At 44.0% G+C, this 18825-nt stretch overlaps 1 protein-coding gene across 10 annotated transcripts in view; it reads right to left on the bottom strand.

The window, feature by feature from the left end:
- The window catches only part of STAG1 (STAG1 cohesin complex component), a 380321-nt gene that overhangs the window by 291612 nt on the left and 69884 nt on the right, over window positions 1–18825 (bottom strand). For all 10 annotated transcript variants that reach the window (XM_073360216.2, XM_073360219.2, XM_073360217.2 and 7 more), the window contains 2 exons: window positions 16732–16872; window positions 9347–9449 (listed from right to left, as the gene is read on the bottom strand). In XM_073360216.2, the coding sequence (XP_073216317.1) occupies window positions 9347–9449; window positions 16732–16760 (132 nt within the window). In that variant the 5' untranslated portion in view covers window positions 16761–16872. The remainder of the gene's footprint in view (window positions 1–9346; window positions 9450–16731; window positions 16873–18825) is intronic.

The following is an 18825-nucleotide window of genomic DNA, read 5'->3' as shown; positions in this document are numbered from 1 at the left end:
GTCTTGAGGATTAGGAAATATCGGGAGTAAAAACCCCTGCCCCTTAGTTCCCTCTGAACCTCCTCGATTGCCCCCATGGCAAGGAGCGTCTGAACCTCCTGAATAAGGAGTTGCTCACGAGAAGGGTCCCTGAAGAGGGATAGGGAAGGAGGGTGGGGAGGAAGAAAATTGGAGAGAGTATCCCACTTCCACCATGCAGAGGACCCAGCGATCCATGGTTATTTGAGACCAAGCATGGTAGAAATTGGATAAACGCCTCAAGAAAGGTGGGGTAGGATCCTGAGTGAGGTCCGGTACACCATCCTTGGGCGTCCCTTCAGAAGGCCTGTTTTGAGCCCGACGAAGGCTGGGTCGGGCCCTGGCCTTGTCCTGATGGGGGGTTGGAGGGTTTCCTCCTGCCATTATGCCCCTACCTCCTAAAGAAGTCCTATCTCAGCTGAGGACGATATGCGCATTGTTGTGGCTGTTGAGGCATGAAGGGTTTCCGCTGGGTAGCCGGTGTGTGCAGGCCCAGGGACTTCATTGTCGCCCTTGAATCCTTAAGTCTATGTAGCCTTGAGTCAGTCTTTTCCGAAAACAGGCCCTCGCCATCAAAGCGGAGGTCCTGCAGTGTTTGCTAAAACTCTGGGGGCAGGCCAGAGGCTTATAGCCAGGAGATACGCCTCATCGCGATCCCTGAAGACCAAGTACATGCGACAGAGTCCACAGGGTCCAGCGAGGCCTGCAAAGAGGTCCGTGCCACTGTTTTGCCTTCATCAACCAGAGTCCCAAACTCCTCTCTGGACTCAGGAGGTACCAACTCCTTAAACTTCAGCATGAAGTTCCAGGAGTTAAAATTGTAATGACTCAGGAGCGCCTGCTGATTAGCAATCCTGAGCTGAAGTCCCCCCGAAGAATAAACTTTGCGTCCAAACAAATCAAGGCACTTGGCGTCCTTTGACTTGGTCGCTGGGGCCGGCTGGCCATGTCGTTCCTTTTCGTTCACAGATGCAACCACGAGCAAACAGGGGACAAAGTATCTCCGCTCCACCCCCTTTGCAGTCGGGGGATGGACGCAGGGGTCTGCCAGATTGTCCTGACATTATCTTGGATGGTCTGACTAAGGGACAGGGCCACCCCGATGGAGCTTCTGCAGTCCGAATGTCCACATGGGGTCCTCCACCTCTACCTCCTCTTCCGCCCGAAGGTTCATATTCCGTGCCACCCAGCACAGGAGGTCCTGGTGGGCACGGAGGTCTATCGGAGTGGGACCCAAGACAGCAGTGCCTGCTACTGCCTCGTCGGGTAAGGAGGCGGCCACGCGGGGGAGAGGGTCGTGGAGGGTTCCTTGCAGAGCTGGGGCTAGTTGTTCTGTGCCACTGACTTTGGGGGCCAATCCAGGAATTGGTGTCTGAGGAGGTCCTGAAGCGGGGAGAGAAGCCACCACAGTCTCCGTGCCCCCCGGGGCAGGCCGGCTGGCAGTAGCCTCTGGCACTCGCAGCTCGGATGGGACTGAAGCCCTAGACGGAGAACCCTGGGCCTGGTGGTATGCCCATGGCATCCAGAACGGCCACTGACTGGGCCCCTGCGCCCGCCAAGACCCTACCCCTCCCTCCAGGAAGCTAAGGTCCAAAAAACATGACCCCACCTCTGATCCCAAAGAGTGAGAAGCAGAGTTGGATGGCCAAGCCGGTGCCAAGCAGATCTGCGCCAGTTCACGGCAACGGTGAGTGAGGCTGGGGAGCGGACTGGTACCGAGACCTGGAACGGCACCTGGATCTGGGCAGAGATGTTGAATGGCGGCAAGTCCAGGATCTGCTCCTTAACAACAACCAGCGGGCAGAGCAGTACCTGGACTGGCGACAGGAGCAAGAGCAGCACCACCGCGAGTACAACCGGCGCCACAAAGGAGAGCGGTGCTGGGACTGCAAGCGGCGGGACTGGGAATGGTGCCAAGAGAGGGATCAGTGACGTAGCTCAACCAGTGGTGCCGACGGGTGGTTCAGGGTCAGCTTGCCCTGGCATGGTGCCACGGGAGGGATGCCGATGCCGTCATGGCAATAAGATCCTTTGCAGACGCAAAAGTATCTGGGGTAGATGGCAACTGGGTCTCAACCATGCTGCACGCCAGGGAGTCCAGCAGTACCGGACTCAACAGCTCTCCCCTCGGGGCCACTGTCAATAGTGTCAGGGTCGTAGCCTGTGCCCCCAGATGCTCCGCTCCAGGACGTACCTTCACCAGCGGTTCCAGGGAGACTGGTCTCTGCAGAAGCATGCCACCCTTTTCCTGCTTCCAGTGCTGCTTCTGGTCAGGAGAATGGGAGCGATGCCAGGCCGATGCCGCCAGTTGCGATGCTGGGGAGCATCAGTGCTGTGGGTCTCGATTAGAGTCCAACTGCGGTGCCACTCCTGCTGCTGCTGCCAGGTCGCTGCTCACCGAGGCGCATGGTGCTGGTTCTTAGCACGCTGCAGGATGCTGAGGGCTAAGAGCCACCTCCATGACGAGCTGCTTTAAACAAAAATCCCACTCCTCCTTAGTCTGGGGACGAAACCCTTTACAGATCCTGCACCTCTCTGCTTGATGAGCCTCCCTGAGACACTTCAGGCAAGAGTCATGGGGGTCACCCGTTGGCATGGGCTTAGAGCAGGAACCGCAGGGCTTGAATCCTTGAGCTTTGGGCATGAGACCAAGAGAAGAATTGGGGAGGAAGGGCAACGCCCCCCAACCCCACTAACACGAAGTAAACCAACTACAACTAACGACAACAACTATAAACTATTAACTATTAGATAAACACTAGGGAGAGTGGAGAGCAAGTGAAGCAGGACTCCACAGTTCCAGCAACTGTCAAGGGTGGTAAGAAGGAACTGAGGAGGCACTGGGTAGGCTGGGGTATATATCGAGTGCCATGAAGGTGCCACTCCAGGGAGTTCCACAGCCAACCCATAAGGTATTGCTGGGGTAAAACTCTCCGACGGCCATGTATGCAGCGTGCGCACATCTAACTGGAACTGATATGAGGAAGCACTCAAAGAAGAAGATTTATTCTGTAGAAAGTCTCCTGGTGTGACTATTTGCCTTGAAACATAGAAAAATATTCTGTTCATCCAGGCCTTGATAGAGGCTCCACCAGGGGTTTACTGATGCTGAGTAGGTTGTGCCTAGACTTCCACAAAGCATAGAATGAAGCATTAAGGGTCATAGTCTGTGGTTTGTTAAACCCATTTGGCATGGTTGAACATAGCAGCAACATGTGGACTTCAAATGGCCAGATATGCCCAGCAGAGAATTCCCTCTGCACAGGGAAACTCTCACCTGGAAAAAAGCTAGGGCAGGCTGAAGAACTGACTTCTGTGCCAGCCTTCTCCATACCCCTGGCATAAGAGGAAGAAAGGGTGAGTCAGATGCATGCCAGCGGATGGGCTAGGAGAAAGGAGGAGGAGCAAGGCAGAGTAAAGCACAACTGTGCCTCATACCCCATGGTTTAAGGTCACTGAGGGACCTTACACCAGTGGCATACATTAGGGCTGTTTGTTCCTCAGAACTCTAACTTAAATTGAGGCTAGGCGACATAGGATCAGGAAGTTGCGAGCATATGGACTCGAGATGCCAGCCCCGACCCTACAAGAGATAGGAAGGAAGTTCCCATTTCTTATGAGAACATTATTCAGACATATACAGAGAAAGCACTGCCTATGGGACTATGTTTACATATTAGACTACCAAGCTAGTTAACCAAAAGCAGCTCCATGTCAAGATTGTGGAGTATTGAGAAACTGATCTATTGTGTACTATATGTCTTGAGGCTTTTTTCACAAAATAATTAGACAATGCCCAAGATGGACTTTATTTGGTCCCCAGGTGGCAGGTGTTTTGAAGTGGCATTAAGGAGTTACACTGTAAGTTAAACTATGAACCTGAGTTGTCCTGGATTTGTGCTGGACTGCTGATTCTGTGGACAAAGCTTTTACCAAGAGGTTAAATAGGTAATGAAAGACATGAGTCCCTCCTATGTGCGACTTGGTACTAGGATCTTCATCAGTTTCAGAAACATCCGAGTGGCAAGTGAGAGGCTCAGTGGCAAAGTCTTAATTTGCAAACATTGATTCTGGATAGCAAACTGGAGAAAATATTGATTAGCAGGAGTTAATGGGGACACAGAGAAAGACTTCTCTTAGATCAGCTGAACAAAGGATATCACGAAGGGGCAATTTCCAAAATACGGAGAGCTAACATTTCCATCCAAATTGTGCTTTCCGTATCTGCAGATCCAAAGACAAGAAAGTGAGTAATGGGTGGAAGCCTCCAGTTTTGTTTTGTTTTTTTTTTAGTGATAACACAGAATTTGAAGTATAAACCTGCTCCTCTCTTCTGCTGATGGATATAGTAAGTTCTGAATTGAGTCCAGTATGACTTACTACTTCTCTGGGTGGGGAAAAAGGAATGCAATAGGAGGAGAACACTGAAAATCTTTATGATATCCCTTTTTGATCATTTCTAAAGCCTACGTGGCTGTGGCTGTACTGGTCCAAGCATGAACATTTTTTTTCAGCTTGACCCCCAAAAATCTTGGGCAAGCTGGCTCAGCATCCTCACCACCACCCTCCCACAAGAAGAGCCTTTTTCACGACTGCTGGAGAAACGTTTTCAGTGCCACAGTACTTCATTGAGGAATCCTTCAAGGTTTTAATGAGAGATTAGCAGAGTAGTTTTGTGCCATCAGTGTTGCTGGGATGAAGTTTTCTCTAGGGGAAATATCTGTACCCCAAATTAGCAACTATATATTTCTGTGATCTAGAGCGAAGACGACTCTGTCCAAAAATACAATGCCACCAAAGGCTTTAATGTACAAGATAGCTAACAACATGAGGTCTGGAAAACATGCCTTACAATGAGAGACTTAAGGAGTACAATATATTTAGTTTATCAGAGAAAACATTAAGAGGGATTTTGATCATGGTATACGAATATTTATATGAAGAGAAGTTATTTATTATTAGAGCATTCTAATCTAGCAGACAAAAGCATAAGATCATCCAATGGCAATAAACAGAAGTTAAAAAATTCAAACTGAAAATAAGGTGCAAATTTTTAACCGTGACAGTATTTACCCACAAGAACAGATTACCACGGAATAGGGTAGATTCTCCATCACTTGGAGTATTTAAATGAAGATCTGAAGTCTTTCTAGGAAATACACACTAGCTCAACCACAGGTTATTGGGTCTCATGCAGTAAACACTGGGTGAAGCTTTCCTGTGGCTTGTGATATTCAGGGAATCCCATTATATGGTCACGGTTCACTCTGGGCTTAAAATCTATTAATTTATGAAAAGCTATTTTATAAGATTTGAGTTTTTAATATGATTTTGCCTTTAGTTCTCAACTAGTTATTCCCTTCTGTATTTGAATCAAGAAGAGCATAGAGAATTAATGGGGAGATCACAGATCCTGTTGTAACTGATGCATTGTTAAAAATACTATGTTGAGGGCCTCTTAGCTGGACAGAACCATACAGGGTCCACTTTTTTTCTCAAGCCTTTTAAGGATCAGAAAAACTACTTTTTCATTTCTTTCAACTGCATTTTGAGGGAGGTCTTTCTTGAACTGAATGAATAATGGATTATTATTTGATCTCCAGATTGGTATGTAACAGCTCAGCCATCCAGGTCATCTCCCTCCAAAGGAGATTACTATATCTGATTCAGATTAGTTGGAAAAGAAAAAAATATGTCCCTGCAGCCAAAATTCAAGAACATAGGAATTGTTATACTGGATCAGGTCTGTGGTCCATCTAGTCCGGTATCCTGTCTTGGTCAGTGGCCAGCACCAGCTTTTTCAGAGGAAGGTGCTTAAACAGATGAATCTCAAGTAGGAAGGTTATTTTACCTCTCTATTTGGCACTGGTGCAACCACTGCTGGAATACCGTTTCCAGCTCTGGTGCCCACAATTCAGGAAAGACGTTGATAAACTGAAGATGGTTCAGAGAAGAGCCACGAGAATGATTAAAGGATTACAATAGACTTAAGGCGCTCAAGCTATTTAGCGTAACAAAGAGAAGATTAAAGGATGACTTGATTACAAGTATCTACATGGCAAACAAATATCTAATAATGAGCTCTTCATTCTAGCAGAGAAATGTGTAAATGCATTTGCTGGACATTCAGACTGAAAATAAGGCAAAGTTTTAACAATGAGAATAATTAACCATTGTAACAACACAGTTTTTAAATCAAGACTGGATGTTTTTCTAAAAAGATAAGCTATGAATTATTTTGGGGAAGTTCTATGGCCTGTTTTATACAAGAGATTAGATTAGATGATCATAATTGTCCCTTCTGGCCTTGGAATCTATGAAACTTTGCATTAGGCAGATGTGAGATAATCTGTCACCCATGAAGGTCTCACCCTAACCCCAAATGGAGTGTGGTTGAACCCCGAAGTACGTTGTTTCATATCCTTTTCAAAACTTTCTTTAAGCATTAACCATAACAACTGTGGATATTTTTGTTATTTATGTAAATGATCAATCCTTCTTTGAAACTTGCAAGATGCTTTGCCTTAATGGAATCCTGTAGCAAGGAGTTCCACAGTCTAATTAGGTGTTGTGTGAAAAAGTATTTCCTTTTCTTAGTTCTGAATGTCCTCCTTTCAGTTTCATTCACTGTCCCCTTGTTCTTGTGTCACGAGACAGGGAAGAAGAAATACTCCCAATCTACCTTTATTCTTTTTTCATGTCCCCTGTTACTTGCCTTTTTCTAAGGTAAACAATCCCTATCTCTTCAATCTCTCTTCATGTAAGAGTTTTTCCATGCCTCTAATAAATCACATTTTTTTTTCTGAACCTTCTCTAATTCTTAAATATCCTTTCTGAGAGGCGACCAGTAGAACAGATAGTATTACAGTAGGCTGGACTGTCGATTTATAAAACAATTGACTTAGTTGTTGTGATAAACACAGAAAAATGAATCGGGCTTATTGCTTTTTGATGTTGACCTTCTTTGTGGTATACTTCTCAGATGAGGAGGAGCAGCAGCAGCTTGGGTCTTTTGGTTTGGGTAGGAAGAGGTCACTGAAACAGATGAGCTCTCTGACAAATACAAGGAAGATCTGCAGGCAGTGGTTTTGGGAAGGGACAATGAAGGGAACCTTCTGCGTCTGATTTGGATAGTGCCCTTGGACAGGAGAGTTCTTGTTCAGCCTCTCAAAAGAACAAGCCATTCAAGTATTTCCATCTCAAACTTAAGAGACAGGCCATGGAGGATCAATGGAACTTGCCCTTAGGTGGCAATCAGAGGGAAAAAACACAGGAGTTTGGAGAGATAAAGAGTAGAAAGTCTCTTGGCTTGCAGGTGCTGGTCCAAAGGATCACCACTGAAAACAGGGTGTTGTCTCACCAGTACATTTAAAGCATTTTCTCCTTCTGAGATTGGCCATCTGAGAAATTTTCCACATCGCACTGAGGTAGGAGGCTGCCTGTGTGTGTTTAAAAAAAAGCTCTCCTGGGCCACTACGAAGAGGCCATACTTCCAGACTTCAGTGAGTAGGAAAACTGCTATAGAGAGCAGTCTTTTGAAGTGCAGCTGAGCCTCTGCTGTGCTGACCACAAGAAGGAAATGCCACTGGATCAAGGATTTTCCCCCAGGCTGCTCTTAGAATCCCTTCTAAAGAGTTCCATATATATATATATATATATATAATTAGGAATCATGGGAAGGAGAGAAGAAATAAAAAACCTACAAAAGATGCTCTCAGAAAGAGCACTGAGAGGAAACTGCTGCTTTCTAGCACATAGACACTCAGCTGAGGACTCACAAGGAAACAATACAAATGTGACAGCAAGATCAGCTGGAAAGCTTAAGACAAAAAATAATTGAAGTGGTTTCTGGATGCAAGACAGGTACTCAGCATTCATGACCAGACCAGTGTGAGAAGTTCCCTGTACCCATGAGAGAAGTGAGGTTCTGGAACATCCTTCAATAGGCATAGTGGTAGCATACAACCTAACTGGTTTTAAGATGGATCTTGATAAATTTATGAACAGGAGTTTATGACAGGGTTGCCTGTGATAGCAAGGGACTGAACTCAATGACTCAGGAGGTCCATTCCAGTCCTATGCTTCCAACAGATTCTGAAACATTTGCAAAACGGATCTGGTAAGCTGGAAGTCCTTCAGTGGATAGAGCTGTTAACTACAAACCTAACATACCAATAGATAATTAAGGATTAAAATTCTACAGGAAAACAATGTAATTTTCCTACTGTACATGTACTTGGATGGATTTTCAAATCTTTATAATCAACCTTTTAGAACCAGATATTCTAACACCAGATATGTTCTATATACTTACATGATCGCTTATAACATATATTCCATTAATGTACTCTAGCTGAGCTGACACCAGAACAGTCATGAGGAAGAAACAAATTGGCAAATAGACAAAATTATTAAAAGCTCACAAAAAACTATGTAAAACTCTTACAAAAAATCTTATTACATACTGTGTAATTCTGATTATACAATCAAACATTAATATTAATACTTGTGATGACTGAATCTACCTAGAGTGAACAGCTTGATAAAACACAGCCTCCACAGTTATATATGTGCCTGCTGAGGAAGTTACTTCTCTTATGAATAAATATCTTATAAACATAAAAAGGGTTACTTACTAGTTACTGTAAGTTTTTGAATTGCCTAGGTACATTCCCATTCATGATGTGGTAATGTACAAAGGCCCCTGAAGAAGAACCTTCTGTTAGTAAATACCTATACAGCAGATACCAAATCTAGCGATAACTATATTATACTAAAGAACAAAGCTCCTTATCTGGATTCAGGACACAAAATATGTTCATTTATCTTAATCTTTTAACCTACATGAACAGATCTCCCTAGGGAACAACTAAACATTATATTAAAAGTGTGAGCCTACTTTCCAGTTCTCAAGAAATTAAAAGCCACTTAAAGATGACTCAAGTATCGTTTCACAGCATTTAAGTGAAGTATCCATTACAAATTTTAATAGTAGAAAGAAGTTATGGTTAATAAAACTACTCTCATGCCTGGGAAGATTATTATAGGACAAATAACAAAATGTAAAATTTTAATATGTATGTATGTAAAGAAAAAAGTATTAATGGCTATTACCAGCTTATCTTTTAAATCAGATGCTATACTTCTATTTCAGCAAACAATATTTTCAAATCAGTCTGACATGTATTATGCACTATAAATCTTCATATAGTTTGACAAATTGTTCATTGCAAACCTACAATGTGATCACTAAGAGGACAGGATGGGAGAACAATCTGCAGTCAAGTTTAAATTGATGCACAACAACACAAAACTAAACACCACATACTGGAGGCCTGCCAGGACGGCCCCTTTTTCTCTTTCCTTTGACTTCTGTTTCTTCAAGCTCACTGCCAGCATCTGAATGTGCAGTAGTTTCATTTGTTGAATCCCTAGGGAAAAAATACTAGTTAAATTAAAATTATTTGAAACAAGTTATTAATTTATAATTGACACTGATTAAATATTTAGGTATAGTACAGAATAAAACAAATTATCCTTTAAAAGCCTTGTGCAGCATTCACTCTGCAAATTCATCAAACACTGCTATGTATGGAGGAATGCTAAACTATGTAAGTTTTATGAAGTTAGAAATTACACTGTATCCTCTCAGACCTGAAGACTCATTTAAATAACTGGCTCTTTTAAAGTGAAATTCTACTTTGAAAATTGACTACGTTAAACAGCACCTTCTTAACAGATCCATTCACATGTGTACTCAGTAGTATCAGCTTGTTCTCATGACCAAAATAAGATTTTACTACTATTTACTCGTTAGCCCTGAGAGCCAATACAGATATCAGGTAAGCAAGCTGGATTCTATTCTAGCTCTCACTTCATTAAAGTGGTTATGTAAATTCCAACTAAAGACCAAATTCTAACCTCAACTGCACTCAAAGACAATGGGATTGCACAGTGCAAATAAGGGCAGGATTTATCCTGAAGAATCTTTATTGCTGGTGATGATGCACAAATCAGAGAGACAGTCAGATTGATTTTCTCATCCCAGGTTGAGTTTGTGACTCTGGGACTTAGGAAAACCATTTCACTTGTACAATGAGCAAATCTGATCTGTAAGTCATTGAGACACTAAGGGTATGTCTACACTAGAAGTAGAAGTCAACCTACAGTAGGTCAACATACAGCAACCACAGTAATTACTGCATGTCCACACTACCCTCTCCTTAGGTCGGTGATGCGCATCCTCATTGAGGAGTGCTTCCACTGACCTAAGAAGGGCAGCGTGGGGTACTGAGAGCCCAGTCTCTCCACTCCACTGGCAACTCCCTGCCGGGAGTCCAGCTGCCCCACAGGCTCTCAGTGGGCTGCCCCCCCACACACACACACCCCGATCCCCAGGAAGAATGGAGGAAGCCGCCCGGAGCTTTCTCATCCCCATAGACTGAGGTTCAGTTGCCTCTGTTTCTTGGCTCTACTCCCTGCCCAGCTCCCAGCGGGGTCTGAAGCTTCTCACCCTGACTCCCAGCAGCTCCAAAGCTGCCAGGGCTTCTCACTTAGGCTCTCAGCTGGGAGCAGGGTCCAGCTGCCCAGCTCTCCAGGAAGCAGCTGGGCTCCTTCCATGAAATTGACAAGACAGCCAACAGCCGACGGCAGGGACGCAGTGTCTACACAGACCCTGGGTCACCCTAGCTACACCAACATGAGCCTAACACCTCTTGTGGAGGTGGAGTTATTATGTCAATGTAGTAGGTATGACAAAGTCAGGCCGGACAGGCTGCAAGAGGGTGCTGGAAGGCAGATATGTTAGCCCTAGAATGTTAAACGCCCTCTTCCCTACTAGCTGAGAAAGGGCTACCTTAGGTCAATTAGAGACACCTGAATCCAATTAAGGGCTGCCTGAGATCTTTTAAAACCCCTCCTCTGGTGAGAGAAAGGGAGAAGAGAGAGAGACAAGCTCCGGTCAGGCTAGTGGCAGCAGGAAAATAACCTACGCCAGGGTGAGAGCCTGTGCTCCTTCCTATAGGGGAAACAGACAAACCTTAGCACCTGCTAGAGGAAAGACTGACACCCCAGAGCAATCAACAGGACGACACCCTGCACTGGCAAGGAGGAGGCGAAAGGTATACCCCTGGGGTTTTTGTGTTTATGAGGCGGTTTCCTTTTTGTCTGGTGGAGGATCACCCCATAGGCCGACCCTGAAAATACAACCAAAGGAGCACAGAAGAGGGAAGGCAAACTCTGCCCTAAATGAGGCTGATTACCCCAGGCCCACCATCACCAGAGGAGGAAGTGCTAAGTCTGGAGAGATGAAGGAGGTGTCCTGCCACATAGGGAATGTGCATCAGCTGGAAGAAGGCTGTAGCGTAGACACTGACATAATTAGGTCGACATCAACTGCCTTATGTCAACCTAGCTACGTAGTGGAGACCAGCCCTAAGTGTGGAAGCCCACAGTGTCACTTTTTAGAGCAGGACCACACTTTAAATAGTAAAATTGTTACACAAAAATGTCCTTTCTTCTGGAAGTCAGGTCCACTGGTCCTACAATGGCTCTTCAACCAGAGGATTGCTACTTGAAGAACCAGACCAGTCACTCATCCTCTGGAGCACTGGGTTCTGCCCCTGAAGATCTCATAAATGAGATTATTTCTCAAGATGACATGAATGAATTTATTTTAACTTTCACTTGTATTACCAATAAACTAATTCAACAATATCTCTATGGGTCAAAGACCACTTGTGGCAGAGCACCAGATCCACCTTTCAGAATTATCAGGATCTCATTTTTATCTCACATTAATGAAAATCATGGGTAACTCCTCTGAAGTCAACGGAGTTCCACTGGTATAAATTAGGTGTGAAGGGAAAATCAGGCCAATTTAGTTAAGATTATACAGTCTTAAACACAAACAAGTGTGGATCAGTTCAGTGGATCTGGCACCATCTTCCTTCAGGGCCAGGTCCACAGATCCTCCAATGTGATTTTATCAAATATGTTCCGTAAATTTGGGTGGGAACATCACTAATAAAATAGAACAAACATTTAACTATATGAACATCATAGTTACGGTTGTGTCAGAATCTCCCCTTGAGACTTTTGTAATTCTGTTCTCACCTAAATATTTTTAGAGAAAAGTAATGGATATTATAAATCTCAATATGTCTGAATTTTCTAAAGTGTATCTGAGTTCCAAGGTTTTGTAGTTGTCAAATATCAGAGTATTTAAAAATCTGAAAAAAGTGATTTTCTGAAAGGGTGTCACTTTTTTTTTTGGAACACTTTTGTTGTCATGAAAATACACGCAGAAAGAATTCTTTATTCTCAGAAAAAGAAAAACCATGCAAAGAAAAAATGATAAACAATTAACTACTTTACTTAATTAAGTGGGGTCAAACCAGTTTGCAGCAGTACAGCAGAAGTGGAATTGATGATTATGTCTATAACAACAGGTTTCAGAGTAGCAGCGTGTTAGTCTGTATTCACAAAAAGAAAAGGAGTACTAGTGGCACCTTAGAGACTAACCAATTTATCTGAGCATAAGCTGAAGTGAGCTGTAGTTCACGAAAGCTTATGCTCAAATAAATTGGTTAGTCTCTAAGGTGCCACTAGTACTCCTTTTCTTTACGTCTATAATACTGGTAATGGTTATTATGTAGCTAACTGACTTATTCAAAGCAGCCACCATTGGCTGTGACCAAATGTGACTGAAGCCATACACTGCCTAAGGGAACCACCATTTGCATGTGGAAGTGAGGCTGCCCTTTGTAAAGATGCCTACCATCTAATATTGTTTCCAACAGGACTAAAGCCAGGATGGCCTCAGAGAAGATGACCAGCCTGGTGCTCACAAAACTGGACAGAAAACTATTAGGAGATGGGGTCCAGGAGACTGTGGGAGGAAGGTCCCCAGTAGTTTCCCCTTACCTTTGCCACAGCATGCCTCCAGATCTCCTAATCTCTGAAGATTTCCCCTAGCCTCAACAAATCCTATAGCACTCCTAGCCCTAGGGTGCATGGTCACATTCTTGGACATATAAAGCATAAGCGTAACTCCACTAGTCAGTAAGTGTTACATGTCCCCTTTTTACACAATCAACAGGAGGTGTAAGTCTGCTACAGCCCTAAACCAAATGCTTGGCTCTTTGCTGAAGATCTGGAGAGTCTCTGTTCAATCCCTGATGTGTCAGACAAGATAGAGACCATCACATTAGTATGGTGGGTGTGGAAGGAACAACTGAATAATTTACAATCTTCCCCCCTCTACTCTTTATAGGAAGCAAAGCACTCTCTTAATCTGTCTGATAGACCCACTCCTCAATCACCTTTCTTGGATAGCAAGATACTTTTGGTTTGCAGGGATCCTCATCAGAAGAAGTTCACCACATGACACTGTCAGTCTAATGAGGCAGGTGAGTCCTCCTGCAAAGGGGGCAGCAGTGAGGGCTCAAGGAGGACTCCAACGGTGCACATGGTCAGGTGGGAAGATGTGCTCCTCACAGCCTCCCTTCCATCTGATGTAGTGGGGACATGACATAAAGGACAGCCTCCACTCCTTGGCAAGGGCAGCCTGTCATATGTAACATACATAGCACCTCAGAGCCTGGGAGTCTCTGTCAAAGCCACAGACCTTCCACAAGAGCAGGAGAGTCCCCAGCACTGAGGTCCCTAGCTCCTGTATGCTGTGAACCCAGGCCCACTTATGGGAAGCAGCAGCCAGGATTCCCAGGATACAGGAGCTATGAGCTCCAGTGCTGGAGGTTCCCTAGGTTCTTTCAAAGCTCTGTGGCTTCAAGAGAGGCTCCTCTACTCTGAAGAGCCTTGAATGGCTTGGCAGAGCAGATGCTACGTAGGACAGGTTCTCCCATAATGGTATAGGCATTGTTGAGCTGGAGTAAGATTTAGGCCACGAGAGAAGAATGCACAAAGTGCCTTAACCTGCCATCTCATAAGTCAAACAAGAAGTGGGGAATCTTCTATAACCTCGCCCTTACTCACATCTTTCCATAAAATTGGGATGGGATAAATAGGGGAACTGGGTGGCATTCATCTCCTCCATCCTGCAACAGGTCCTGCAGATTCACAGGGAAAAGTCTTTTCTCAGGTGAACATTACCTACCTCATTAGCCCTGCAATAATGATGTGACAACTGATACACAGATATTTCTGTACCCATTCCTGCCCTCCTCAACCCATTCCTACCCTCCTCACTTGACTCTGCTTTCACCACTATCATAAACATCTGTGCTCCAGTCATTTTCCTCACACCGTAAGGAAAAGTGAGGAGAGCCATCCCTTCTCCACTTTTCCATGTGCCTCCAATAGCCTCCTACACCTCCTCTATTAGAAGTGCCACATTAGCATAAACAAACTTAATTTTAAGCCAGTTAAGGTTGGGTAAGAGCAAACCTTTGGTGACAAGTTAATGGTCATAAGGAAATGCCAGGTTATTGGACAGCTCTTAACTGTATCAGACTCCTCACACAGCAGGTTTCTACTGAGAACAACAAACTACACAAATCATCAAGAAACTCCCTTCTGCCTCAAACAGATAAAAAAACATACTACACAACACTTTACACTGCAAGCCAAACTTTAGTGATAACCTCACATTTTTGCTGTGAACACACACCACACCCTTAACTAGTGCATCTACATCAATAATGGACATTTGCTAATGTTGCTGAGGTTGTTAAAGTTTTGCCAGGGGTAAATGCGGTACTTGCTACCATCAGACCAAGTCACCTGGAAAAGCACTAAAGGAGGGTGTGCCCTTCCTCGAATGCCTGAGACACTGCCTGGAATCTCTGGAAGGGTCAGAAAGGTCAAAGAAAGAAATGAACTCTGCTTCTCTTTGGGGCTGTTCTGCAGCACCTCAGAAACAGACTAGGAATTCAGGTTGTTGTGTAGCATCTTCTCTGTAGGATTCACAAGAGCACCTACAGAAGGCCTTGCTTTTGGCCTTGGAGTACTCTGAGGCACAGGTGTTTTGCATTCTGAAGACAGACCTCTCTTTGGAAGGAATCCTTCTGAAACAGGGAGTGCCAGCAAAAATACAGGTATTAACCCCATGATGAAAGGTCACAGGGTGAGATGGCTGGGTACTACGGACTAGATGAAATTGAGCCTATGGGGTCTTAATGCCAGCAAAACTATCTGGGTTCTCCCACTCCCAAGCTGCAGGGCAGAAAATCTAAAAAAGGTTCCTACACAACAGAATGGATGGCTCATTTCTTGAGACACAAAGAAGGAAATAGTCATTTGGACATTATCGTGGCCATTGATCCCTAAAAAGCTGCTGAAAGTACCTCCCTTTATTCATGAGGCTTTCATTCCTGAGCCAATGTCTGTCCTGTTATGAAGGATCTGCTTCTCAGGAGGTGCAGCAGTCTGTTCCTGCTATGCTGAGCTTTGAGTTTCCCCAGGATCACAGTTCAGGTTGGTAGGCTGAAGTGATCTTTTCTGACTGCTTCTTGACAGTCCTCTTGAATGCTGGGGGAAGGGAATTTGCCAGCAGGGCAAGGAAGCCTGAACAGTTACTTCTCTCTTCTACTTGGGTAGAAGGCGCCTGGGAACATCAGCAGCAAAAACTTCAGTCTAGTCACTTTAGGAAGAGAAAGATCATGGCTTCTTTTTCCCAAGTGTGCTGTTTGCACACTGAGCTGCGGGAGAGAAAGATGGTTCAAGGTTTCAGCAAATCTTGAAGAGTAGTCCTGCTTAGAAAAGTTAGACAGCCAAGCACAAATATGTCCCAAATGAAGTAGAAAAAATTAAAATTCTAGAATATACTTTTTAAAAACTGCTCTTGTTTTGGAGAAGGAAATATGTTGTCCTCCTGCCATTTAAAGATAGGAGAGAACTGGTCGGCAATCCAAGGCTGGAGCCCAGACCTCAGGAAATGACTGAAGAGCTTAGTTTCTGCCTCCAAGCAGCATGTAAGCTGGTGCCTTTCCTAACCTGCTCTCACACACAGTCCACACTACATAAAATCTAAGTTGACCCCTCCGTAGGGTTTGATTTTTAGTAAAGATATTAACAAGGCAACAAAGTTCTGCCCCAATTTTTACCCAGACTTGGATACTCCTAGAATTGCATCCTTCAATCTGCTCAGCTCACCCTCTGGACAGCCACTCCATTCAATCCATTCTACTGCTCTGTACCTTATGTAGGTGGAGATCCATTTGACTCATTTCATCTTCACAACCAACTTACATTCCCCAGCAAACATTGTGGGCTGCTTATAGGCAAACACAGCCAGCCTATTATCTAAAGCAGACGCTGAAGATCTTTTGTGAGATATGTAGACCTGGCTATAAAGGAGAATGTACAATTGGAATAATTAACAATTTTGTTGAAAACGAGTGAGGACTAGAATCCAGCTCATACTTCCACAGCTCTGCTGGCTCTGCAGTGCTATCAGAAATAAGAAATGGTGAAAAAATATTTTTATTATTGATGCAGGAAGAAAAGGAAGAAACATATCTGTTCAGTGAGATGGTGCCACTTTTACATAGTCACTTTTCAAAGCAGACTACTACTTCAGGTGACTTACAGCCCACACAAGAAGTCTTTACCAAAGACACAAATATGCACCTTAATCTCAGTCTCAACCTTAAGCACAAAGCCATCCCTTCCTCCCCAAGAAGTATTCTTCTTCATATTTTTGGTAACGTGAAGAATTCAAATAAAAAAGAAAAATAAATTTAAACTACTCACTGTAACACCGGCAAATCTGAAGTAATCATTTTTGTAGCACAGCACCCTCTATGAAATATTAGAACTACATAGAATTTCTTCTAGTGATGACGTTACAAGACAACTTCCTGATAACTATTTTCATTAATCTCAAAGTCCAACCTATAAAATAAAAAGATGAAAACTTGTTAAAGTCATGATTTCAAAACGGACGTTCAATATATTAAATGAAACATTGTTATAGACTAAAATCTGTTAGCTCTGTATTAAGTTTACTATTTCAATCATATGAAACTCCAAAAATTCAGAATGAATACACCATGGCAACTTGGCTATATCCTTGCATTACATCATATATTACATATCATCATTACAACTGGGCCCAGCAACATGCATCTGAACACTAGACAATATGACATTTTTTAAGAATTTACATGTATGGCATTTTGTATTCCTAGATATATATTCATGCTGAAGTCACATTAACATAGTTTTGTATACATAATATTCGAAGAAAACAAAAAACTAAAGACACAAACAGTACAAAATAAATGTAAATATAAGAGTATAGAGTGTGAGGGACTAGTGAACACACTTTCTATTCAACCCAGGAAAAACGGAACCTATTCAATAGGGTTTAACTTCAACCAAAGTTAATCCTGAGCTGAAGGCCTTAAGACAAAACTCTTCTTGTTAACATTCCCTTCCTAGAACTCCAGCTGCCTGATTAGACTACCTAATAAAATGCAGGATGAGAGCATTTTAGATGATTGTTCCCTCTATGCAATCCAAACAGCAGATACAAGAATGTCTAACTGTAATACAGGGCTAAATTCATCCACCTTACACAGAAAGGCAGAACTTGAAATAAAAGAGACAAGTATGCATTCTCACAAGAGGTATCCTCTAGTCTGTAGACCAGTGAGATAATCACATCACAAAGGCGACTTCTACGGAACAACTTTCCAAATTAATGGACTGTGTGAAACTCAGAGGGGCTGATCTGTTGATACAGCAGAATATGAGGGATTGCTGTAAAGTTGTTGCATTAGATGTGAGTTTGATAAATAAAGCGTGTGTGCTGTTTTTCAGTATCTGTGGGAAATGAAAGTGAATGCATTATGGATAAGACTGCAAGTTTGTCACGGATTTCATAGATTTCATGACTTTCTGTGACCTCCGTGACTTCTGCCTGGCTGCTGCTGGGGCAGTCTCGGGCCACCCCCAAACCACCAACAGTTTGGGTGTGGGACGGGGCTCAGGGCTGGGGCGCGGAAGGGGGTGAGGACTCTGGGCAGTGCTTACCTTGGGGGTCTCCCCAGAAACAGCAACATGTCCCTCCCTCAGCTCCTGGCACCACCCTCGCATCTCCCATTGGCCGCGGTACCCTGCCAATGGGAGCTGCGGAGCTAGGAGCTTAGGGAGGGACATGTTGCCGCTTCTGAGAAGCCAGGTAGGGAGCCTGCGAGTCCCACCAACCCCGCCCAGCACCTGCGGCACCCACTGGGCTGCTCCCACCTGAGCACCACTGGAGCCCCCTGGGCTGCCATCCCTGGAGCACTTGTGGGGCCCCCACAAGCACCCACAGCTCTCTCAAGATTTTATCAGGGATATAGTATAAGTCATGGACAGGTCACGGGCCGTGATTTTTTGTCTACTGCTCGTGACCCGTCGATGACTTTTACTAAAACTACTCATGACTAAAACATAGCCTTAATTATGGAGTGCTGCAGTGTGTTATAGAAAACCTAGCAGTCACTGTGAAGGGGGAAATGAATGCTAGGAACTTTCCCTTAAATATCTTCATTCCATGCCTTTAAAGCTTTGGGTTGATAAGGATCCATCAGGATGCACCCTAAAGAGTCAATAAAATAAAGGGATTTTTTGCATTAATTTCCTAACTTTTATACTTGGCTGATGTACTTAAGTGGGTTCCACAAGATTAGAGAAATGACAAGGGGAGCTGCACCTGCCTGGGAAACAAAGGTAGAAACTGCATTGATGAAGCAGCTTCTATGATTTGTGTCAAACTTCTTCAACAGCATGAGAAGCTGCAACATGCATTAGGAAGGTTTTTGTCTCCGTGTCCTTTTATCACCATTTAAAAGTTACTGA

The sequence above is a fragment of the Lepidochelys kempii genome, chromosome 9, assembly GCF_965140285.1.
Source record: "Lepidochelys kempii isolate rLepKem1 chromosome 9, rLepKem1.hap1, whole genome shotgun sequence".
In the NCBI taxonomy this organism is placed as follows: Eukaryota; Metazoa; Chordata; order Testudines; family Cheloniidae; genus Lepidochelys; species Lepidochelys kempii.
This window is presented reverse-complemented; position numbering and strand designations above follow the sequence as displayed.